Here is a 25,839-nt window from a genome sequence, read left to right on the forward strand (position 1 = left end):
ACCCCCTCCTCACTTTTCTGTCCACCAATAGAGCTATCGGTTGTTGGGCTGCGATTGCTCCCCATTGTTAATTTTTTTCTTTTTACAAATATTTATATCTTTACTTTGATAATAAACGTTATTTTTTTTTTTTTTTAAACCCCCCCCCCCCCCTTACAGCAGCCAATCAGTGCGATCGGCTGCCATAGGTTTCAGCCAATGAAAGCGGATCGCTGTCTTGTCCCCAGTACAGCGCTGCCGCAGATCGCATCACTGTACAGACTAAATAGACAACGATTTTGCCGTCTAACAAGCGGAGATGTGCGCGCAGCGTTCTCCTCGGCGTTAGGTGGTCCTAGGGCTGGCGCCGCATCCATTGGCTTGACGCGGTCGTCTATTAAAAGGGCATGGATGGCTCTTGTCTTAAAGAGGACAGAGCCCTCCGGTCCCAAAGTGGTTAAAGCGGACCCAAACCAAACATTTTAATTAAAAATATTTAATTGCACCACTCTGACACATACAAAGATAAATAAACACTCCTTCAAACCTATGATAATTTCAGTGCATGCTTTTCACCCTTCTCTTTTCATAGCTAGAGTTATACTGGGGGCAGCCATTAGCAATTCCTTCATTGCCGGAACCACCTACTCCACCAGTTTGCCGGAAAAATCCCGGCAATTTGAAAGGAAGGGAGGAGTTCCTCCAATAAATGTAAAATATTTTATATTTGTCATCATGCAGCTGAAAAAAGGATGCTATTTATTATTATAATTTAGAAAATAGATTTTATTTCTCAAATCTTATATTTTTAATTTGGGTCCACTTTAAGTATATGTTGCATTAATTTCAATGTGTTGAAATAAAGTTTGTTATGGTTTAATCGCTTGACAAATGCCATGACAATTTTTTTTTCTTAACACTATGCCCTTTGTCCCCATAGAAGTCCTGGAGACCAAATAACTATACAAACCAATCATTGGGATGTTATAATATATAACATTGGTGTGGATGCCCTGTGGGTCTCATACATAACTTATGTTCAATGGACACACATTTTTATGTAGTCCGTTAACCTTGGTGAACACCTGCCTGTCAAATGGCTTTTATTGCAACTGTGTACAGAACTTTAGGTTTATTGTTTAACACTATAAGGATTTTCATTTTAAGACACAAATAAAACGTTGGTTTTGGAGTGTAATTCATTTGTAGATTCCAGTTTATGCTGGTTTTTGCGAATGAAAGTTTAATCTGGCATTTCCCTTTACAGAGCACAGCAGCTAATAATAAAACAGCATCACAGACAGAATTAAAAACGTAATCTGTGTGGTTTATTATATGAGGTTCCATTAATCCATACAACATAAATATGTTTGGTCACGGCTCCAGTTAATATGTCAATTTACATATTGCATTACATAGTAAAAAGTCTACAAATATATAATCGTGGTTGCACTAGAAAAATAAAGTTCCCAATGCAAGAACAAATTCTGCAGCACTATTGAGAAAATGAAAAATTAAAAAAAAGGGTGGGGAGAGGTGGGAGGGGAAAGAGGTGTGTTGGTAGAGAGGAGGGAGGGAAAAATAAACAATAAAAAAGCCTGGTTTAACAATCTAGCTGCAGCAGTAACGAGGTTTCCTAAAAATGGACATCTAGACAACAATATTGGACAAATGAGATGTGCACGACATTAAGGATTAAAATACTAAATACTTTAAGTGTCCTGGTTTAAAAATTAATAAATACAAAGAAACAAAAAAACAAAAAAAACAAAGTATAAAAATGTACACCACTAGAGAGAGGAGGCAATGGGTTATGTTGTTGGGGTTAAATCTCGCTCTCAAACGTATGCAGGAAAGTCTTCATGGAGAGAATGTCGGCGTAGTTGCGGCTCGTCTTCCGATAGAAATCCAGCCCGGTCAGCTGTTCGATGTCGCGGACGCGCGCTGTGTGCGTCTTTAGCAGCTCTTCCACCCACTTGGATTCATCCTCAGAGTTCTGTGGGAGAAACGCATTCCAAATTAGACGGAGAATATACATTTGGATAAAGTGTTCGGAAAGGAAAACGAAGAAAGGAGGGAGAGAAAGCTTTCACCAGAAGTAATAGTCTACCTTCTAACTGTACAGCACAATCTAATATTTCTTTCAAATGAAAAGTGGTGTTTAGATGCCATAATTCGGGTGTGGTACGCTTGGGCTGTTTGGTTGCTGTTTACATGACAGAGGAAGAGGAAATAATGATATTACTGTATAACCATAAGATCACCTATTTCTGAAACTATCTGAAAAGTAGAATGCAGGTCAAATGAAAAAGGTTTCAGTTAGGGCCTGAGCAGGGCCAGATTTACCATAAGGCACGTGCCTACAGGCGCTTGATGATGGAAAGGCAGCTCAGTCCCCTCCCCTAGTGCCTTTCTCCCTCCTACCTTATGTATAGTCCCGAGCGTATTGTAAATAAGAGATTACGTACACGGGTTTCTGCATTACTGAGGGAACCTCTGCCTACCTAATGCTAAGGGACACTATGGCGGGAAAGGGAAGTAAGGGAGTTACAGCTGGGACAGCCAGTACACTTAAGGTGCGGTTTTACGGTGTGGTTGTTGGTTCATGGAGGGTGAAGTCTAAGGTGCCAGGACGTCTGTGCCTATAGGCTCCAATGATGTAAATCCGGGGATGGGCACACTAACATTTGTGTCCGCTTTTCAGCATCTATAACATTGATGTGTTGCAGAAAAGAGGACACAAATGCTTTGGGTTCGGGCCCTAACGAGACTGAGGCTTCTGCAAGAACCCCTTCTGCAACCATCACTACGTGTTCCATGTTAACAGACATCATGGGGGAAGGAAGCATAGACGGGAGGGCGAGGTTCTGATATCTTCTCAGACTTGTTTTGAGAAATGTTGGGATCTCTGCTGCGCACCTACAGGACATAAGCGAACATGATACAGGCACCGCACGCAGTGACTCTTATTAGAGTGACTAGCAATCATACTATGAAGAACCAGATCATCCACTAGGCAATTTCAGGCAGCTGCCTAGGGCCTGGAGATAGTCTAGGGGCCTGGTGGATGCTAGCCCCCACCAAACCTAACTAAAAAAAAGCCAGGTGGGAATCAGTCCTGGGCAAAGTAACTAGGGCACCATTTGATCTTAATCCTTTTCTGGTACTATGCAAAGAAGGATTAAGACAAACTGGGGCCCAAAGCAAAGTATTTGCATCTGTTTCCCATTATAGTCTTTCTAGTAAGCCAAGGTAGGAGAAAGGTCAAAAAAAGATGTCAGACAGGCCCCTTGACTCTTGCTTAGCCCCAGGCACCTACCTAGGTTGCCTTGTGGATGATCCTATGCCAGGCCTAGGCAAACTTTCCGTGGCCTGGTCCACATTCCTAACATGCCTGGCCTGCTCCGCTCTTTTTCCCCTCCCTCACTGCAGTCGCAAGCAGGCGGTTAGCGGGGGTTAATTCACCTACATAGCGCTTCCTGCGTCGCGTCTCCATAGTCACAGGCCATTATGTGACACGCGTCACATGACACGCCAGCCTGTTACTATGGAGACGCGATGCAGGAATCGCTATGTAGGTGAGTAAACCCCCGCTAATGGCCCGCTCACCACTCTTCAGGGAGGTGGGGGGTTAAAGGGCCAGGTATACAGCACACGCAGGCCCTAGTTTGGCCAGCGCTGTCCTATGCAATGGTTTAATCACTTGAGGACCGCGGTGTTAGTGACCAGGCCATTTTATGTTAATTGGGTCACTGCAGCTTTAAGGCCAAGTTGCAGGGCCACACAACACAGCACACAAGTGATCCCGCCCCCCCCCCCTCCCCTTCTCCCCACCAACAGAGCTTCCAGTTGGTGGGGTCTGTACAAAGTAATTAGCGCAGCGCTGTACAAAGTAATTAGATGGCCATCGCCAATGGGAGATCGCCTCCTGCTAGCCCCATAGAAGGCTGTTCACGCCAATCAGCGTGGAGTGGTCCTGGGGCTGCTGCCGCGTTCACGCCAATGGGCATGGAGTGGTCAGCAACAGTTTAATGTGTTGTAGTCAGAGTTAAAAAGGGCCTCTATGGTGAAAATTATGCTGCTCCGTTATCCCCACCATCAGTCATTTAATATGGACATAAATTTCTGCATAAAACTGGTGTTAAAAAATTGCTCCTAACACAAATTATTTTCTTCTACACAGCGAAGGCTGTGTTCCCACTTGTCTTGCAGGTCACATGCAGCCAGTGGGAGTGGACAGTATAATGTCTACGCTGTGATCCAGTTGGAGCCCGGGCAGATGCGCCCCCCTCCCCCAATAGTCTATACGGGAGAACACATCCGCCTGGCCCGGATTATCGCGGACTGCACAGAAGTGTAGTCCGCTTGCTGCCACCGATCCCCCATGGAGTCACAAGAGTGAACGGCTCCTATGTATAACATAGTAGCCATTCACTCTCCACTTAGTAATGAGTAGAGAACGGACAAAAAGGCCATTCTCAGCTCTAGTGGGAACAGAGCCTCAATCAGCTCTTCCCTGCTAACTGCTAGCAGCCTTCTATCTTTCTCTGCTGCAGCTGATTTATAACACGGCTCACACACTCCAGAGTTGTGTTGTTGCTGCTCACATGTAACTATAATGTAACTAAACAGGCTGCTAATTAGTTAATTACTGTACATACTAGAGTATAAGCCTAATTTTTGGGACAAAAAAAGTGGGAGTCTCAGCTTATACTCGAGTCACTACTCTGAGTAACTCCCACAGTGCTCCCACTGCACAGTGGTGCATCATCTGAGGGCGACCACACACTTGACATTTCCATGGGCGGTCCCACTCCCAGCTAACCTCATCTCGAGTTGTCGCCTTGGAAGGCATACAGGGACAGTGTCTACTGAGTGGTGAATTGCATTCCTATATCAAGTTTTAGATACATGACTATGTGGCTCTGCATTCCTTGCTTCATCTTTATGCCAGCTTAAACTTTGCAACAGGAGTTCTTTGCATGTCCATCTTCATTGTAGGCCTATGCTCTGGCTTATTATTGTAATCTGCAGAATTTATGCTGCTTTCCTAATATAAGGTTGTGGCTGGCCGTGGCTGGCCATGGCTGTGAGTGGTATTGTAGTTGTGGCTTTTGCACTCCCGGCTTATACTCTGGTCACATTTTTTTCCAGTTTTTTTTTTTTTAAGGTAAAAGTTGGAGATTGACTTATACTCGGGTCAGCTTATACTCTAGTATATACGGTACTTAGCTAGTTACATTATAGTTTAAACCGGGCTCTAGGTCTGTGTTTTTCACCACGCGCGTGCCTGCCACCCACTGCTGACTGCGCACCTGGCCGCCCACTCACACACCCGGCCACCCGCTCACACGCCGCCCACTCGGCTCCCTGACCCTGTTCTCCTGTCTAGGTGAGGTTGGGTCCGTGCTACGCACATGCGCAGTACCAAAAAGTACGGACAAGGCTACACAGAGACGGGAGGCACACGGAGGGACACGGGGTTTATTATAGAGGATGTGAGAAGCAACACACTGGAGTGTGAGCTGCATTATAAATCAGCTGTGGCAGAGAGAGACAGAAGGCTGCAAGCAGTTATGCGCTTGCTTTGTAAATGGCTGCAACAGTGATCATTCTACAGGCGAACAACAGCTTTTTTTTTTTTTTTTTTTTTTTTTTTTTTTACCAGAGCCATCAACATTTAGCCATTCAGACCCACTTTAAAGGGGATTTATATTTAAAGGTAGTGAACCTTGGAAGCTGCCTTTCTCCCAGGGTTGAACTTCAATTTAGGCCTGGAACCCACTAGCAGTGCGTTACTAAGCTATTTCTAAGATCTTATTTGAAAAGCTCTTGCTAATGTAATGGTATAAGTGGGATTTCACTTGAGCGATGTGATTTTATAAAAATCCCCCATAGTATTGCATTAGCAAGAGCTTTTCAAATCACTAGTGCTTAGAAAAAGCTGCTAGTGGATTTGAGCCCTAAACCATAATGGCAATGGAGAAAGGCACACAGGGTGAAGTTGGATAATAGCAGCAGCAAAGGGACCCAGAAGGCATAGCACAATCATTCCTAATCCATGTGCCACGACAAATTCATGTGCCATGGCAGTATTGGGCATGTGTCACCGCTCACCAACCCTGCTGTCTCTCTCCGCTCCATCTGTAGTTAGAACAGGGCTACAGGAAAATGGCTGCCGATGTTCACAAATATGGACATCAGCTGCCATTTTTTGTAGCCCTGCTCTAACTACAGACGGAGCGGTGACGCGGAAAGAAGATTGACATCAGTGCTGGACCGCGTGGAGCTGTCGAGTGAGCCGCTGCTAGCAACTGGGGGCACCTATAGCTGACTACCTATACTGGAGGCACCTATGCCTGACTACCTACACAGGGTGCAACTACACCCGCGTTGCACATTGTCGGTGCTGTTCCATCATTCCAAATTCAGAAAGGGGGGGGGGGGGGGGGGTTGTTTTTATTAATATTCTTGAAGGGTTCTAGCCTTCATTTTTAAGTGTATTCAGGATAATGCACTCTTTCTATCCATTTTGTGGTTAGTAGTATTTTTCAATCATAAATATGTGATGTGTCCATATGTGATGTGTCACAGAGATCTGAGCTTTTGGCTTAATGTGTCACAACTTTAAAAGGGTTGGGAGCTACTGGCATAGCGGAATGGCCTGGACGAAACACAGATGGGAAGCAGCGAGAAGACACCCAGCAGCTGGAACCAAGAGTTTGCTGTTGCACACACACACTCACACACTCCAGCACGCTAACACACAGTTAGGACTAATGATGAACTTGACTCCAAAAGATAGCAAACAAGTTTAATGTTAGTATGGTGCTTAATTATGTCTTGTGACTTATTAAGCTTTTGTGAGCTCTTCCAGGAGGCAAGTTCAATTATCTCCCACTTCTTTTAAATCCTTTAACTGATAAGGTACCCTCTCACAGTTATTGGTTTATGTTACACCTTCCTAGAGGGTCAGTTTTTTCGCTTCTGTAGGTCTGAATTCTGCACTGGTCATCTCTGTATTCAGCCTGAGCCTTATTTAAAAACTTTGGCGCTTCTGAAAAAAGGTCCTTCTGGTGGTACCATAAGGTGCATGAAAATGTCACTGCTATTGGCCACATGTTTGTTTTAGGTGTATGATTCAGGTTCTAGTAATGCATGAAAGAGCAGCAGGACACCAGACAACTGATGTTTAAGAGGAAAAAAAATATGTCAGCCTCCATATACCTCTCATTTTAGTTGTCCTTTAATGGAGTCCAGGCCTAAATTCACTGTAAGCCTACAGCTGAATACTCACCTTAAGAAGAGAGAACCTCACAGCAACGACTCCTGACAAACGAGCATTCCCTGATCTATCTTCCTACCTGCGGGTACACGTGAGATGGCACATGACAGCTAGCACAAATGGGAGGTCAAATGAGGAGTTGGAAGTGGATGGGGATCTTAAAGATCCAATACGCCGTGACGGTCAATCAATACAAGTCTCAAAAAGTCGTTAATTTAACCGCACGCACGTACCCACTTTGCAAGATCAGGGAAATTATTGCACTCACGCAAGAAAAGTCTCGCCACCAAGTTGCGACGTGAGTATAGGACTTTAAGCCTGTACAACTGTCAGAGCATGAACAAAAGGATCTGCAGAACAACAAAGGTACTTCCATGAACCTTGTGGTAGCCTGCACCTAATCAGCAACATCTATTTATAAACATTGCCAACCTTGCCAGACTCAGGCCTGTGTGACATCTCTACAGCTGCTATCTACGAGTTTCTGTTTCTCTTGAGCAGAGGTTATAGTGTTAAGTGGAAACCGTTTGTCCATGGCCGTGTATAATGTGCCTGGCTTTAGTTAAGTAAGACCACATGGTGAGCCACAAGAAATACAGAACCACATGAAGGAAGTAGCAGACATGAGGTACTGCGTGAGGACAGACCATGAGGGAAAAAAAATAAAAACAAATCAAGAACAGTTCAAACATTGACAGTGAGACATCTGGTGCTGACACACGTGAAAGGACAGACAAGAGACACACAAGACGCCAACAGATAAGAGTAAATTGCTCCATGCTGGAGGAAGTGTTTGGTTACTCAATCGCAGGGGGGTTTATTTTTTTTCCTCTTGACTGGTGAAAAGTCAGCTAAAGTTTAACCGAAGACCAAGAAGAAGAAGAAAGAGGAGGAAACATACTAACCATCCCCTTTGACCTGACTTTAGAGGAACTCTGGGAACTGGGCCTCGCATGCTATAAGAGAAACACAAAATGTATCTGCTTAAAAGGCTGTCCTTCCACTTTGCAGATCACAGGTTATCGTGCATCTACACTGCCTGGCCAAAGCAGATTAGAACCAATTGTATAAACACTTTCTCAGGGCCATTAGGAGAGCCACAGAATTTGTAAACTTACAAATGCATGAAACTAGAACCAAACTGCTCAAACTGATCAGAAAAGCAGGTAAAATGTCTTACAAATTTGGCCCCCTGAAAAGATGTGAGAAACCTCTTGGCTGTGTAGTGTTTGCAAACGCTTCCATCTCTCTGCATCCCTGTGAATTAAGGTGCCCATACATCTGGCGATGTATGGGCAGATCATCCAAAAGACAGATCGCTCTCTGATTGAAAAAAAGATCTGTTGGCTGATTCCTGATCAATTGAAATATTAAATCTTTTGGGAATCGTCCTTGTGATGCAGTTGTCCCCCCAAATGTTAATGTCAAACACCCCCCCCCCCCCCCCCTCCCGGGTGCCCATGCCTTCAAATCTCTCCTGTTCAGCTACCGCTGCTTCCCTATTCGTGCCCCACGTTGATGCTGCGTATAGCACATGGCGTGTATGACTTCGTTGGGCACGAACGGGGAAGCAGGAGAAGCAGGACACTTGCGTCAACTGGAACAGGTGAGATATGAATTCACGAGCAAGGTGTGTGGGGAGGCATTAACATTTGGGGGATAGAGGCCTGGGGTTCTGCCATGTTAGTTGGTAGTCGCACTATCGTACGCTGTTACCGCTGCTCACCTGATCGACTATGGCGACCAGAGATTTACCAGCATGCTTGATGAAGCATTCGACCGATTTTGGACATACTTGTTGCGGCAGCAATTTTCATCAGCTTCAATAAAATTATCAAATATGATGGGCGATCAAGGCTGCAAAATCGATGGATGGACGGCCAGCTTTTTACTCACATCTGTAATCTGTAGATAAGCCTAATCACTGTTCTGCACTATCCTTCATGTTCCTGTGTGTGCTGCTCCAGCTTCCTGAGCACAGACGGGAACAGGAAAGAGAAATGCAGCAACCAATTATCAGAACTAACTGCAAATCACATATGAAGGTCCAGCTCTCCCACATACACAAAAATAGAGGGGCAGCAGTGTGGTGGGCTTACAGGGAGCAGATAAGAGGCATAGGTAAAGCTTGCAAAGGCAACATAACGGTTGTTCAGAGCACACAGCATCCAGGCTGCAGTGCGGGAAATTTTAAACAGGCAGCCAGAGTGTTCTCAGATATGCTCAGGGCAGCAAAATCCATAATGCAATATTTCGCCACTGACCAGGGGGCAGTTTGGTACTGATCTAAGACATTTATAAGTATTCATTTACTGCAGTTTGCTGGAGTTGAACAACATGAGTGTTCTGGAACACAGATCGAATAAAAAAAAAAAAAAAGAACACCTCTGTCCCACGTCGTCCTCCAGAACGCCACCACTACCCTCTTGAAGATTGCGTCCGCACTCTCCATCGTGCACGAGCACAGCTGTCCTGCACCTGTGCAAGTATGGCCAGGCCTGCACAGTTGCATTAAGCAGCTTGTAGCATACTGCGCAGAAGCAGCCGCACTCACACAGGCGCAGTACGGCCGGGCTTGAACATGGCGGGTGAGTGCGGCCCCGATAACACATCCAACAAGCTCTAGTCCGATATGTTCCAGGGGTCCACAATTGGCAGTGATGGGTGTGAGGACGACACGGAAGGCCTCGAGGATCCAGAGGCTTGCCTCTTCATAGGCGAGGATCTGGGGGTTTTTTTGTTGTTTTTTTTAGATCGCAATCTGCCTCAAATAAACTTTAACAGGGAGTATTTTATGCATTTTTACTGGCTAGTCAAATTTGCCAAGAAAGTGACATATACATTGAAAGGTAAAATAATTGTTTTCTAATATATTTTGGCCAGGCTGTTCAACACCTATAAAAAAAACAAAATACAAGTGCAGTTTTTCAGTAACAGAATATATAAATAGTATTAAAGGACCACTATTGCAAATAAGTAGGCAGTTCAAATTTGACAGGTTTTAGACTAGTCCATTTCCTCATAGGGCAGTGTTTCTAAAACCTGTCCTCGTGACTCCCCAACTGTGCATGTTTTGCAGGCAACTTCACCTATACACAGGTGGGGTAATTAGTGCCTCAGCTACATGGAATCCACCTAACTGGGACACTAATTGCCCCACCTTTGCATAGGTAAGGTTGCCTGCAAAACATGCACCGTTGGGGAGTTACGAGGACAGGTTTGAGAAACACTTATAGTGGATTCTCAGGGTTTTCTAGGTTTTCAAAAGCATTCCCCGAATGGCAGTTGCTAAATCGAACTGCCAAAATAGTAAGATACCAGCCAGCTCCCTAACTTGTTTGCATGTTATTTTTGGTTAGACTTAACTGCCGATCAGGGAATGCTTTTATAGAACATAAAATTAATACAGAGGACCCACCATGAAGAATGGACTAGTCCAAAACATGTCAGATTTTAACGCCTTGCTTTTTTCTGCTATAGTGGCCCTTTAAATAAGGGCTAATATACTACATGTCGACTTGTGGCTTGCGCAGAAACAGATTGGCACTAAAAATTTTAGTGCCACTAGTTAGGTCAGAAAATGCGTCATGGTGTGAGATTTGCAAAGCCTTATACTACACTAGACCTTTACGTACTTTCATACTTTGAGTTTGTTTTTGAGAAACCTTGAACACTTTAACAGCTTTAGCAACTTTTATTTCATATAGTCGTAAATTGAATTCACAAGTGAGATAAAAGTTGGAAACCTACTAAGGCCAACTTGTTTTATAAATACAAAATTGCCACTGTAAAGGCTAACCTGGTCCAGCTGGCTACAGAGCCCCACTATAGGCTGATGAGGTCTGCTAATCACAAGGCATGATGGGGGCAGGAAGTGGAAGGTAGGATATAGGATGTGAGGCTGGAGGTCTGATAGGGCATGAAGCTGGTTGGGTGATGGGGCACAAAACTAAAATCAAAATGAAATAATTTAATATACCAAGTTCATATATTGGCTTTTTACATAAAACTCAGTTCTAGGTGGAATTTGGTGTTTGGATGTGTTAGATCCATCTACAGCAGGTCCTCTGCCATCTTTCTATTGCTTCCATCATATCCACTACGATAGACAATCACAATGGTGGAGTCTGACTACAATGTTGTGCTGGAGTAAAGACATGGCAGCCAGGTCTGTAGCACAGACACCCAACCTCCAGACTAAAAATGTCAGGGCAATGACTATCCCACAAGATTTCATAATAAGCACGTTTCAATGAGTGGGATTCTCAAAAAAAAAAAACAACATGAAAGGACACAAATTCAGGACAACATATAATGAAGGACATACAAAATGAAAGGAATACACAAAACAGGCCAAAAGCAAGAAGACACAAAGCACAAAAAGCAATGCTTGTAAGAGGTAATAGTGGTCTTTTAGTATGTATGCAGTCATTAGTGGTCTGTTTCTATGGCCATGCAATATTAGTTGTGTTTGCATAGAATATATTAACAAATACCCCTCTAAAGCTTATGGCCCGATCTGTAGGACAGACAGTAAAAGCTATGAACACACACTTGCAAAATCTGATACCCAAAGGATTTTCTCAGACCGTTCCAGGCAGCAATGTGGAACACTTGATGGACAGACACGTTGTATAGCTTGTAGATGAGCAGCATTTATTGGTGGAGGATGTCAGATACATGAGCAGCAGCAGCACCACCTGGCAAAAAATTCCTTAGAAGTTTCCACAGGCGCAGCACTGTAAGGGGGCGCAGAGCATGGCCACCGCACCCCCAAGTGAGTGAGAGGCAGCTCGCTGGCTGCCCGGAGTGCCCCTGCTTCTCTCCCGTCCTCGGCAGGAGTACAGGAGTGTTAGCAGCAGAACAAGGGGGGCACATCTGGCTAACTATTGGGGGTACATCTGGCTATCTAAATGAGGGGAAGGGAGGCACATCTCGATATCTAAAGTGGGGCACATCTGGCTATGTAAACAACATTTGTACATATGGCTCCACCCATGACCACCCACACATTCTGATGCGTGGCCATGCCCAATTTGTCCAGAGGGGGGCCCAAAAAACTGTCTTTTTCCCTGGGCGCTGAAAGGCCTAGCTACGCCTCTGCAATACAGACAGGGGAATTGCTACAGTAGGCTACAGAGATGACAGGAGACACCTGTACACACAAAGTGGATCTAAACTCAGAACTTCCTCTATGCTCTAAAAGATTAGCCACAGCAGAATAGCCATTATGATAAAAAAAAAAAAACTTCAATACAATTTATAGAATTCCTAAAAACCCCCCTGAAATTTTACTTGGTTTCACTTTTGCAGAAGGCACTGGAAGAGTTAAGCCTCAATGTTTACAGTATGGAGAGTTGCCTTGGTGGAGCTCTCCTGCAGTCTATTCTCAGCTGTTTATAGGAACGAATTAGACATTAACCTTCCTGGCGGTTCTTTAATTCTGCCAAATAGGGAGAAATACTTAAAAAAAAAAAAAATTTTTTGTTTCATGTAAAGCTACCAGAGTGGGAGCTACATGAAACACTAGAGGGCGCATGTGTCCCTCTAGTGCAATAGTCACTGGCATCAATAGCAAACGGGAATGCGTACATAAAGCGTTCCCCTGTTTGGCTTTTCCTGTCGCCATGGCGACGATCGGAGTGCCGTCATGGACGTCAGCCGACGTCCTGACGTCAGCCGCCTCCGATCCAGCCCATAGCGCTGCCTGGAAGTCATTGGTCCGGGCAGCGCAGGGCTCTGGCGGGGGGGGGGGGGGGGCGATAAAGCTGGACACGCGTCTAGCAAAGTGCTAGCTGCGCGTACAGCATTTTAAATGAGGCAAATCGCCCTACCAGGGGCTGAGATATCCTCTGCGGCTCCGAGCCCAGCTCGGGGTTACCGCTAAGAGGGTTAATCTGCCTGAACACAGAGCAGTGCATTTCTTCAACAACTATATGTGGAATAAAGAATTTTCGTTTTGTGCTGTGCAAGAGTTCAGGCCTACTTTACATTTTCAAGGACCAATTGTTTTAGCCAAGGAAAATATATGTGGGTGGTGTGTGTGAGGTGTGTGTGTGTGTGTGTGTGAGGTGTGTGTGTGTGTGAGGTGTGTGTGTGAGGTGTGTGTGTGTGTGTGTGGTGTCTGTGTGTGTGTGGTGTCTGTGTGTGTGTGGTGTCTGTGTGTGTGTGGTGTCTGTGTGTGTGTGGTGTCTGTGTGTGTGTGGTGTCTGTGTGTGTGTGGTGTCTGTGTGTGTGTGGTGTCTGTGTGTGTGTGGTGTCTGTGTGTGTGTGGTGTCTGTGTGTGTGTGTGTGTGTGTGTGTGTGTGTGTGTGTGTGTGTGTGAGGTGTGTGTGTGTGTGTGTATGTGTGGTGTGTGTGTGTGTATGTGTGTGTGTGTATGGTGTGTGTGTGTGGTGTGTGTGTGAGTGTGTGTGTGAGGTGTGTGTGTGAGGTGTGTGTGTGTGTGTGTGTGTGTGTGTGTGTGTGAGGTGTGTGTGTGTGTGTGTATGTGTGGTGTGTGTGTGTGTATGTGTGTGTGTGGTGTGTGTGTGTGAGGTGTGTGTGTGTGTGTGTGTGTGTATGTGTGGTGTATGTGTGTGTGTGAGTGTGTGTGTGAGGTGTGTGTGTGAGGTGTGTGTGTGTGTGTGTGTGTGTGTGTGTGTGTGTGTATGTGTGTGTGTGAGGTGTGTGTGACTGTGTGTGTGAGTGTGAGTGTGTGTGGTGTGTGTGTGCGGTGTGCGTGGTGTGTGTGGGTGGGTGTGTCTTCTAAAATTCTAAACAAATCCTTAATACCAATACAAGAGCATCTATATAATCTCCAAAACCGCAATTGCAATGTACAAAGCAAATAAAGCTGCATCTTTGCCATGCAATAGCTTCCAACACATTCAGGAATCAAACAGGCTGGTTAATCTATAATTTCTGCTAAAACAGGCATTGCAGTATTAAATGTTAATGCAAAAAGAATGCAGTTTTCTGCTCAGGAAGAGGGCGATTTGGAAATGGCGACCAGATTGTGTCTTTCATCGCCCCATACTGCTTTACTTGCTCTTGCTTGAAAGGGTGACACTTCTTGCTTTTATTCAATAAAAACAGTTCTTCGGACAATTTGCAGCCTACTCCTAAAACTGCAGAGTAACTTTCCCAGCTTTACTGGCCCTTTAAAGTCCTCTTCTCTGTCTATTACTAAAGGAAGGCTGAGTTGTTCTGCAGTGTTTATTGTATGGAAGAGGCTGCAGAGAGCCTTGTCAAGTTGGGCTGTAATAAGACTCTATCCTACGGAAGTCCATCTGCAGCGACACACCTGACCATGCCCCCATTAGAACATGGTTGTACTCAGTGTGTGCTGATATGGTGGCAACAATCTGTCCGAGGAAGGACAGGCAATGGAGAGGGCTGGACAGTTCACAGAATGGATGATTTTACAAGTACATTTCCCCAACAGGGATCAGCACACCATGCAGCTAGTTTACAATCAGTGACCGTTTATACTGGGGGTGACATAGCAGCCCCCTCCCTTCCCCCCAAAAAAGGGCTAAAAAAATCAATAATCCAAGTATATTGCATTATTGATCGCAGTCCAATTTGGGCAGGTTAATGACCTTATGAGGAGGAACTCCTAATAAATACATTTAACAAATGTCTACCCTTGTGTTTGATACCAAATACGAAGAGGGTGGAAAGTGTGCAGCAGCGTAGGCTGACCATGACTGAAATTCTGTGTTTTGCGATTTACATGCAATTATTGTATTTGTTGGGCAGTATGCACCCGAACGATTTGTATTTAATTTTTACCCCTGACAAAGCCCTCAATTTGAAGGTGAAACATGTAGGATTGTTTTGAGAAATGGTATGATTAGTAGCACATTTCAGTGGGTGAGCCAGGGATCAGCTAAGGGAAAGCTTATTTGGCTTTGGCCAGTGGCTTGTATATATACTCCACTGACAAATATTCATATAGCCTCTACACCACTGCACGCTTCCCTGCATGTCCTAAATTCTTTGTATTTAGTATCAACAACAAATCTAGCTATATAAAGCTAGCTGGTTCATAAGACTGGATAGGCAGAATTACAAATCATATGGCAAGACAGACCATTAACACACTGTCTGCTTAGAGCTGAACGACAAGTTTTAGTCTGGAACATTTACAAAGTCCCTCACTACAGCCTCAGCAATGCTTCTCAGAAACAGAAAACAATTAATAAAAAATAACGACTTACATTGCAGCTTTCATCATTATCAGGCCGATGTGGAATAATGAAAGACATTACAGATAAAGCTCCGTCACAGTTGTCCACAGACTGCTTGTAATCCGTACAGCTGGTGATGATGCAGTAATAGTGCGTTGGGACTGGTATTGTTCCATCTACAAAGCTGAAAGGGGAGGGGAGACAAAAAAATAAAAGGCGGAAAGACTTCATCCCCAAAACTACAAGTAGCACCATTAAGAGTGACAAAGTAGAATGCAGTAAACCATTCAGGATACACATTACCGTTAAATATCCTGGCTTCAAGCATCAAATACCCTTCTTATAGCTATAGATTGGTATGTATCCATGCCCTCCCATAGAGGCTTAAAGAGAAACCTTAACCAAGAACTGAACTTCATCCCAATCAGTAGCTGATACCCCCTTTCCCATGAGAAATCTGAACATGGGTAGTTCCGATGGCTACCAAAGAATACCGACGACCTAGCAGGACGGATAACAAACTGGGCACAATGCTGGAATGATGGGACTGACCAAGGACCAGGAAGGCTCTATGGTATTCAGAGCCTTCGCTCTACAGTATGTATCAAACCTAAAATGAGTCATCAGGTTTACTTTAAAGAAAATCTGTAACAAAAAAAGTTCCCCTGGGTGGTACTCGCCTCGAGTGGGGGATCCTATTGAGGCTTCCCTTGTCCTCCCGGAGCGGCGGCGATGTAAATATTTACCCCCGTGGCTCCAGTGCAGGTGCAGTATCCGCTCTCTGCATGGAGATAGGCAAAAATTGCCAATCTCTGTTGGGGCCGCTCTACTGCGCAGGCGCAAGTCACCTGCGCAGTAGAGCGGACCCGACGCAGATTGGCTATTTTCGCCTATCTCCGTGGGAAGAGCAACAGCGCCCCCGCTGGAGCCAGGGAAGGTAAATATTGCACAGCACGACAAATTGTTGGTAGTGCGTTCCGGGGACTGCAGCGAGACCGCCGTGGGACACAGGAGGACGGGGGAAGCCTCAATAGGGTCCAGAAGCTTCCCCCTACTGAGGTGAGTACCCCCCAGGGGAACTTTTTTTTGCAGCACAGATTCTCTTTAAATAATTGGATGTTCAAATTTCCCACTAGTACTGCTTATTGTCCATTTCCTCCAGCAGCAAATTCAGCTTCTCTCATCTGACTTCTGATGGTGATAAAAGGACAGACACACATCACTATGACCTCCCCTTCAAAAAAGTGCATTCACTTTTACATGACACCACCACAAAATAAGGAGCTTAATCCTCATACAACATAAGAGTCAATCAGCCACTTACTGTTTTATTTTATCTGGAGTGTCATATAAACCATCATAGTCGTAGTCGAAGATGGGCCCAGTAATGATGTTCACTCCATTCTTCTCCAGTGCGTAGCGTTTCACCAGGACTCTTTGGAAATAATTCCAGATTTCTGATAAACAGTAAAACAAACTGACTGAAAATTGGATTGCATTATGTTCCCTTTTACACAGCCTCTAAACCCCTGAGCAAAAAATACGCATGAATGGAGGTTGCAGTCATGGACTCGCTAGATATTATTCTTGCCTGTTTGTTTTGCCGATCCCTTTCAAGGACAGCAATATCCATTAGCCAATAGATGTAATGCAAAGCAGCGTACATAGAAAAAGGGTGCTGCAGTAATTTGGGGCGCCGGAGATAGCCGCAAGTAGGATATCAGTGAATTACAGCTATTCTATTATTGTGCTCTAGTTAATTCTGTTGATAAAATATCTAATTTTTACCGAAATTTTGCTCTTGCATAACCTGACCTTACTTTCAATTGAAACCTCCTTCTGCGATGCCCAACCCAAGCCTACCTCCTGCCCCGAAGTCTCAGGGTGGCCCTGGGAACTCCAAAGGGTCCATGATCAGACTGCCTGGTGCTTAAGTGAAGCGCAAAAAGTTGTGCTGAGCTACAGCCCTGGGCAGAAGCATATATGGAGAGTGCAGACACGCCCTTAACTTATGTATAAGTGTAAGGTTGAAAAACAGCGTATAAGATGATTGGGCGTATAAGACGACCCCCCAACTTTTCCAGTTAAATTATCGAATTTGGGATATACTCGCCGTATAACACTACCCCTCTTCCAACGCACACCAAATAAAAATTAAAAACCCCATATACTGGTGCTATGTATGAACAGATAAGGGTGCTGTACTGTATGTGGTACCCAGTATATAACAGTATAGACTGGTTGGATTGGTCAACTCTCCCTAAGTGGATTGGTCAGCTCTCCTTGTCTCCCTGTTTATCAGTGCGGTATGGAAGATCGCACTGTGTCCATAAACCACGCCCCTTTCACCCTCCTGTCCCGCCCTTGTATCCTATTTATCCCCTTCTTTGCCTCTAAGATCTTGCAAATGTGCGCCTGCGCCGCTTCACTACAGTCCTCAGTAGTGAGATCTGAGAGTCGGTAACAGGATAGGGCGTATCACCCGGCATCAATGCCACCCGGCGTATAAGACGACCCCTGACTTTGCAGAAGATTTTCAAGGGCTAACAAGTAGTCTTATACGCCAGAATATACTGTAATAAGAACTGGGATTTATTTTTACAGCAAAGAAACACTTTATTATGACTGTCTATAAACTGTGAAATGTGGCTTTTTTTAACACAATGGCTTCAATTCATCAAAGGGTGTTCGATAACAAAACCCCAGTCCTTAAAATACCGCATTCGGTATTTTACACTTCACTGTGCTAATTCATCAATATTTTCCCATGTGCGGTAGAGGTTCGTTAAGTTACCGAACTACTAGGCTTCAATTCATCAAAGGCTGTTCGATAACAGCAGAGTGGTGCAGAGCAGCTTGGAATGTCTCTGTGTTGTTACAAGCTGATAACAATAGAAGGCATCCAGACATCCCTTTACATGTAAACGTGTTATAGTTACTGTTACTTGTACTGCCTCTGCAGCTCTGAATCTGTCCATCAGTCTTTCTTAACATTTTATTTATTTGCCACAACGTAGATGAACTTCCTGGAGACATTACAAATGCCATGCTTGGTGATTTCACCACCAGCATCTTTGCATTATCAAACAGGGCCTGAAAGGGTTACACCACCGAAGAGAATCTGGGGATATATTTTGACCCGTTCTCTCTGCTCACTGCTTGGGGGGTCTGAAAGCTTGTGTGGAGAAGCCTGTGTGACCTATCAGCGGCACTTTCAGGAGAACAGGGGCTGTTTCTATTGGCTGCCTGCTCCTGCTAATCATGAAAACATTCACACAGAAGGCTTTCGAAGCCTGTAAGGACAGGGGAGAGCTGGAGATAAACACCGAATGTGTTAGCGAATGTGGGAACCTTGATGAATTAACATTTGTTGAGCACATGTCGGTAATTTATCTCATTGCTGTGTCATTTCAGCTTCTCATTCGGTAACAGCTTTGATGAATTAACATTTTCTAAAGTGCTCCCTTAAGTCAGCTGTTTTTAGCATTACCGAATGCGGTAATGCTTGATGAATTGAAGCCAATGTATTTTTTCAGTATAACAAATGTATTAGGCATTGGAACATTTTTGCCGGCCTACTTTAGATAGCATGACACATCTATCTTGTAGTCAGGGGCGTAACAATAGGCCCTGCAGCGCCTGCGCCCGCGGGGGGGCCCGTCCCCCCCCTGGGGCCCGCTCGGGGCCGTTTTTTGGGGGCTGGAGGGGTGGCAGCATGAGGGGAAAGCCTTGCCCACAGTCGGCGGGGAGAGGGGAAGTTCCCCCCTCTCCCTCACCTCGGGGCTCTCCCCTCTGCGCTCCCCTCCAGCTAGTGAACCTGTGTGGGCAGCGAGCAGCAGCAGGATACATACCTTCTTCCTTGCGTTCCATAACGCAAGGAAGAAGGTATGTATCCTGCCGCCGCTGCTGCTCGCTGCCCACACAGGTTCACTAGCTGGAGGAGAGCGCAGAGGGGAGAGCCCCGAGGTGAGGGAGAGGGGTGAACTTCCCCTCTCCCCGCCGACTGTGGGCAAGGCTTTCCCCTCATGCTGCCACCCCTCCAGCACCCAAAAACCGGCCACGAGCGGGCCCCGAGGGGGGGGCTCGCTCTGAAATTCTGCAGGGGGGCCCGGTGGGGCTTAGTTACGCCCCTGCTTGTGGTACACTTTATAAAATATTAAGACTCACTTTTAAATGCTGGATAAATGGGAATCACGTTTGTGATTAGGAATGCATCATATCTGGCTTCTGCAGATGAACTCAGTTCTGAAAAAAGTGAAGAAAAGAAGAAAAAAGAAAAAAAAAAGTGTTATAGCTTGGAAACATGCATTTTACTCTGCGGAAAATGAACATTAGTCTGCCACCTACTTTTTCAGTTGCAAAGTGCTGGAAAGTTATTTTATACAGAAGAAAAAAAAAAAAGTAAATTGAATAAGGGCCTGTCTTAACTACTGAAAAGAAAGCCATTAGAAGATGGAACACAATTTTCATAATGCCAGATTTGCAGTGACGTTTATGGATGCAGAGATGCTGATCCGCGCATAAGCCCAACCCCTCACTTATGGCCTAAAGCAAATGTAGCAATTCACCGATAGGCCGACCTCCAACTATGTAGCCATAGCCGCCCCATGCAGTGTGTGTGTTTGGAGCATGCTGAAAGATCACAGCTACCTGTCCTTGGCTTCAGCTCACGTGTCCCCCCAGCAGCTTTGTACTTGACATGAGAGCTCCAGGCTCACTGTCATGTGACCACAGTATACCTGGAGCTATACAAGAGAGTACAAAGTTGTCGGTGAGATGCGTACGTCAGAGCTTGAGTGAGGACCGGTAGGTATGATCACAAGTATGCCCCCAACACATGCTCTGCATAGTGGGCCCCTCAAATATATCACCCACAGAAAAGCCAAATGCACAAATTTACCCCCCAAAATTGTTAAGTCAACTTATCCATGGTGATATATGGTAAGCAACTACTCTGAGTTCATAGGCTGTTATGTCAATGTCCTTTAAAGGATACCAGAAGTGACATGTGACACGATGAGTTAGACATGGGTATGTACAGTGCCTAGCACACATAACTATGCTGTGTTCCTTTCCCTGCCTGAAAGAGTTAAATATCAGGTATGTAAGTGGCTGACTCAGTCCTGACTCAGACAGGAAGTGACTATAGTGTGACCCTCACTGATAAGATTTTCCCCTTTTTATCTTTCTTGCTCTCAGAAGCCATTTTCTGCTAGGAAAGCGTTTTATTGTTGGAATTTCTTATCAGTGAGAGTCACACTGTAGTCACTTCCTGTCTGAGTCAGGACTGAGTCAGCCACTTACATACCTGATATTTAACGCTTTCAGGCAGAGAAAGAAAAAAAAAGGAACACAGCATAGTTATTTGTGTGCTAGGCACTGTACATACACATGTCTATCTCATCATGTCACATGTCAGTTCAGGTATCCTTTAACACAGTACAGTCACAGTCCCCCTCTCCCTGAGATCTGAAGAAGAGGCCAGAGTAGCACGTGCCAGACTACAAGGTAGTCCCCGCGTAATGGACATAGGGACTGTTCTTAGCCTGAATCTGTCCATATGTCGAAACAATGCGCCATCTCGGTCTGTCCCCTGTACTTCCTCTATGCCCCCTGTGCCTTCAGTGTCCACCCCGACCCCCCCCCCGACCCTTCTTGAAAACTACAAAATAATGTTTTCACGGAATAACATTTTACATTTTCAGACCGTTCGTATCAGCAGGTGTTCATAAGTCGGTGTCTACCTGTATCTGTTCTATTGAGAGATCAGCTTAAAGAGACTCTGTAACAAATTTTTCAGCCTTAGTTCTTCTATCCTATAAGTTCCTATGCCTGTTCTAATCTGCTCTGGCTTACTGCAGCCTTTCCTAATTGCACTGTCTCTGTAATAAATCAATGTATCTTTCCTCTGTCCTGTTTGTCGGGCTAAAGCTTGATTGTGTGGAATGTGCAGGGCTGCTTGTGATTGGTAGAAGCGATACACACCCTCTGCAGGCCCCCTGCATACTCTGAATGACTCATACACTATGCTTAGCTGAGCCTATTAGAAGCTGGTTAGTTGGTTTGTAAACACTGCCTAAAACTGTTAATTACAAGCCAGGATTGCAGCAGAGAGTGGCAGAAACAGCACAGAGGGGCACAGGAGAAAATAATGAATAGAATGGTATGCTTTTTATTGTAAGAATATTAGAGTACAGATTCTCTTTAACCACTTGCCGACCGCCTTAAGCCGATGGGCGGCGGCAAGGGCTGGGCCCAAACGACCGCAATACGCCCATCGGCGGCGGCGGCATCAGCGGTGGCTGTGCGGCGATCGCGTCAACAATGACGCGATCGCCGCCGGCAATAGGCTCCGCCCACCCTACTCGGAAACCCGCCGGCCAATCAGCAGCGCCGGCGGGTTTCAAACGTGCGCGATCTGGCCAATCAGAGTGTATAATACACTTTGTTATTGTAACAAAGTGTATTATACTGGCTGCCTCCTCCGCTGATGGTCACTCGTCGTGCGACCATCAGAGAGGACGGCAGCCGTTAGGATAAGTAAAAAAAAACACATATTCACCCACACAGGCCCCCCGATCGCCCACCCCAGCCCTCAGAACCCCCCCTGCTCACCCCAGCACAACAAAGTTTGCACCCACCCCCCCTCTACAAAAACCCATCAATCACTCCCTGTCACTATCTAGGGACGCTATCCCCTAGGTTAGGTCCCTAACTGGCCCCTAGGGTCCCCTGATCACCCCCCCTACCCTCAGATCCCCCCCAGACGACCCCCCTGTATACTGTATACGTTTGTATACAGCTGCCTTACCCACTGATCACCTGTCTATCACCTGCCTATCACCCCTTGTCACCACCACCCATCAGAGCAGACCCTAAACTGTCCCTTGGGGGCACCTGATCACCCACCCAGACCCTCAGATTGCCCTCAGCCCCCCCCCCCTGCTGATAACCTCCCCAGTGCATTGTTTACATATATTCTCCACTGTAATCCCTCACTGATCTCCTATCGTCACCCCGTGTCTGCCACCCACCAGATCAGGACCCAGTCTGCCCCGTGCGGAAACCTAGTCAACCCCCCACACCCTCTGATCGCCCTCAGACCCCCCCCCCCCCCCCCCCCAATCACCTTCCCAGTGCATTGTAGTTGATTGTGCTGTAATTGCATTTGATTGTGCTGACATTCAATTTCATTGTGCTGACATTCAATTTCATTGTGCTGTAATTGTATTTGATTGTCCCGTGATTGTCCTGTGATTGGCTTTGATTGGCTTTGATTGGCCTGTGATTGGCCTGTGATTGGCTTTGATTGTCCCGTGATCGGCTTTGTCCCGTGATCGGCCTGTGATTGGCTTTGATTGTGCCGTGATTGGCTTTGATTGTGCCGTGATTGGTTTGATTGGCCTGTGATTGGCTTTGATTGTCCCGTGATTGGGTTTGATTGTCCCGTGAATTGAGTGCCCTGTGATTGGCCTGCGATTGCCTTTGATTGTCCTGTGATTGTTTCTGATTGCCTCTGATTCCCCACTCACCACCACCCCCCTGTCACTATCCTAGTGATCTAAAAACAGTGATCAGTGAAAACTGTCACTTTTTTAGTATCACTAGTGTTAGCAGTTAAGCCAGTTAGCTAGGCCCCTTTGTAAGTGTCAGTTAGTGCTCAGCCCACTACACCACAGTCACTAATTAGCGTCATCACTGTCGCTAATCAACATTGGTACTATATAGTATCTGTAAGTGATCATTACTGATCGCAGTCAGATCTATTAGGGTCACTAGGATCCACAAAAAAAACCGCAGTGTTTGCCCGATCAGGCCTGATCGTTCGCCTGCACTTGCGTTCAGCCCGCCCCACCGCAGTGACAGAATTTTTTTTCTGATCACTGCAAAAAACACCGTACAATAGCTGTGGCACTGTAAACCTCAGTTTTGATTTATTTTTTTATCAAAACTCAGTGAGCACAGCTTTCTACCTCTCAAATACTCCCTTTTGCTAGGTAGGTGCTCTTTTTTTCTGGGTAGTCTCAGAGGAATACCCCCTAAATTTAGCAGCCCACCATGGCAAGAAAGGGGTATTCCGATGATGAGGTTCTCAGGTACATGGCCCAGTCGGATGAGGACGATTGGGACGCCTCATTCGACGAATCTTCCGGGTCAGAGTTTGAACCTGAATTGAGCAGTGGCTCACTGACCGATAGTGATGACGAGGTTGAGGTCCCGGCTAAAGCCAGGCGTACCACACCCCATGTTGTTGGACCGCAGGTGGCGCAGGATCAGCCTCAAGGGCAGCAGAGTGGTGTTCGTGCTGGTCTGAGATTTCATGGTGGGGCAGGCACCAGCAGCACAACATCTCCTGGACCTAGCACCAGTACTTCCGTAGACCCTGGTGAAGTGGCGAGCATGGAAGTTGAAACTGGTTCGGTGGCACGTGCAGTAAGATCCCAGTCGCAGCCACCAAGAAGACGGGCCCGTACTACCCCTAATTTACCAGAGGTGCTGGCAAACCCAAATTGGCAATCCCGATTCCGCCGCACCTGTACTTCCCCCTTTCACCGCCCAGTCTGGAGTCCAGGTGGAGACAGATAATCTAGGATCGGCCCTAGACTTTTTCTATCTGTTCTTCACCCAGGATCTCTTGGACTTAATTGTGGCAGAGACCAACCGTAAGGCCACACAATATATAACCGCCAATCCGGAAAAGTTCCTTTTTTTGGGCCTTCTCCTTCACACGGGACTAGTAAAGCAGAATGTGTTGCGGTCTTATTGGTCTACGGACCCAGCACATCATGTTCCCCTGTACTCTGCTGCCATGTCCAGGACACGATTTGAGAACATCCTGCGCTTCCTGCACTTCAATGACAACGAAACCTGTCATCGAAGTGACCACCCTGCTTTTGACCGGCTCCACAAAATTCGACCCCTCATAGACCACCTGTCATCCAGATTTGCAGATGCTTATACCCCTGACCAGGACATCTGCGTAGACGAGTCCCTCATACGCTTTACCGGGCGCCTTCGCATCAAACAGTACATCCCAAACAAGCGCGCCCGGTATGGGGTGAAACTGTATAAGCTCTGTGAAAGGGCCACAGGCTATACATCTTATTTTAGGGTCTATGAGGGAAAAGACTCAAAATTGGAGCCGGTCGGATGCCCTGACTACCTGGGGAGCAGTGGAAAGGTTGTGTGGGACTTGGTACCCCTTCTGGAACAAGGGTGACACCATCTTTTTGTGGACAATTATTACACAAGTGTGGCCCTCTTTCAGCACTTAAAAATAGAAAAAATCCGATGCTGTGGCACCGTGCGGCCTAGTCGCCGGGGCTTCCCCCAACGCCTCATTACCACCAGACTTCAACGGGGGCAGAGGGCCGCCTTGTGTGCTGACGACCTGCTCGCGGTGAAATGGAAGGACAAGAGGGAGGTTTACTTCCTGTCCACCATTCACGCAGACACGACAGTTGAAATTCAACGGCGAACTGAGGTCATTGAAAAACCCCTTGTCGTCCACGAGTACAATACTAACATGGGAGGGGTGGACTTCAATGACCAGAGGTTAGCGCCCTATTTAGTTGCCCGAAAAACAAGACGCTGGTATAAAAAAGTGTCTTTTTACCTCATTCAATTGGCAATTTACAACAGCTTTGTTCTCTACAGTAAGGCTGGGAGAACTGGATCGTTTATTCAATTTAATAAACAGATCGTGATGGAACTCCTGTATCCAGGAGGTGCCGTGGCCCAACCCCAAGATGCAACTAGCCGGCTGCATGGAAGGCATTACGCCTATCCAATTCCGACTACCCCAGGTCAACGAATCCGAAGAAAACGCTGTCGTGTCTGCAGCAGGGCTGGAATAAGGCGTGACACCACTGTTTATTGTCCCACCTGTCCTGACCAGCCTGGCCTATGCCTAGGGGAGTGTTTTGAGAGGTACCACGAGCAGGTAAACTATTAGAGAGTAGGGAACTCCACACACAGCGGTAGGCACACAAGGGTCTCTCAGTGCTATTTCACACTGCTGCGATGCGTTGGGGCAAAATGCCTAGCAAAAGTCACACTTTGCGGTCCCCCCCTACGCCGGAAGTGCTTGACTTAATGCTAGTGCATGCCTACGTTACTGCGTGGCTTCTGTGGCAATATCGATCGGCCCGGAAGTCATGTTAGTCTATGGCGACGCAGTTCATTACTAGGCCGAATGCTACTCTTGTGGTATTGCCTGAAGGTCTGTTTTGGACGATACGGTGCGGCGGGCTCGACCCACCGGATATGTCAATATGCAGTGTGAAACCAAACATCGGGTTTCCAGAGACCCTAATACACAGGGCTGCCAGAAACCTCTCCTTTCATTTGGGACAAATTGTGTAATGTATTTCACCACAACTCTGTGCGATTTGCACTTCG

General features: G+C 46.0%; 1 protein-coding gene across 6 annotated transcripts in view; it reads right to left on the reverse strand.

Annotated features, from left to right (window-relative positions):
• Nucleotides 1-1,285: 1,285 nt before the first annotated feature.
• The window catches only part of ENPP2 (ectonucleotide pyrophosphatase/phosphodiesterase 2), a 201,861-nt gene continuing 177,307 nt past the window's right edge, over nt 1,286-25,839 (reverse strand). For 5 of the 6 annotated variants that reach the window (XM_068237970.1, XM_068237969.1, XM_068237968.1 and 2 more), the window contains 5 exons: nt 19,606-19,683; nt 16,763-16,895; nt 15,469-15,622; nt 8,170-8,220; nt 1,286-1,975 (listed from right to left, as the gene is read on the reverse strand). In XM_068237970.1, coding sequence (XP_068094071.1) covers nt 1,805-1,975; nt 8,170-8,220; nt 15,469-15,622; nt 16,763-16,895; nt 19,606-19,683 — 587 coding nt within the window. In that variant the 3' untranslated portion in view covers nt 1,286-1,804. The remainder of the gene's footprint in view (nt 1,976-8,169; nt 8,221-15,468; nt 15,623-16,762; nt 16,896-19,605; nt 19,684-25,839) is intronic. The other variant, XM_068237967.1, reaches the window with a different exon arrangement.

Source organism: Hyperolius riggenbachi, chromosome 5 (genome assembly GCF_040937935.1).
Source record: "Hyperolius riggenbachi isolate aHypRig1 chromosome 5, aHypRig1.pri, whole genome shotgun sequence".
NCBI classification, from domain to species: Eukaryota; Metazoa; Chordata; class Amphibia; order Anura; family Hyperoliidae; genus Hyperolius; species Hyperolius riggenbachi.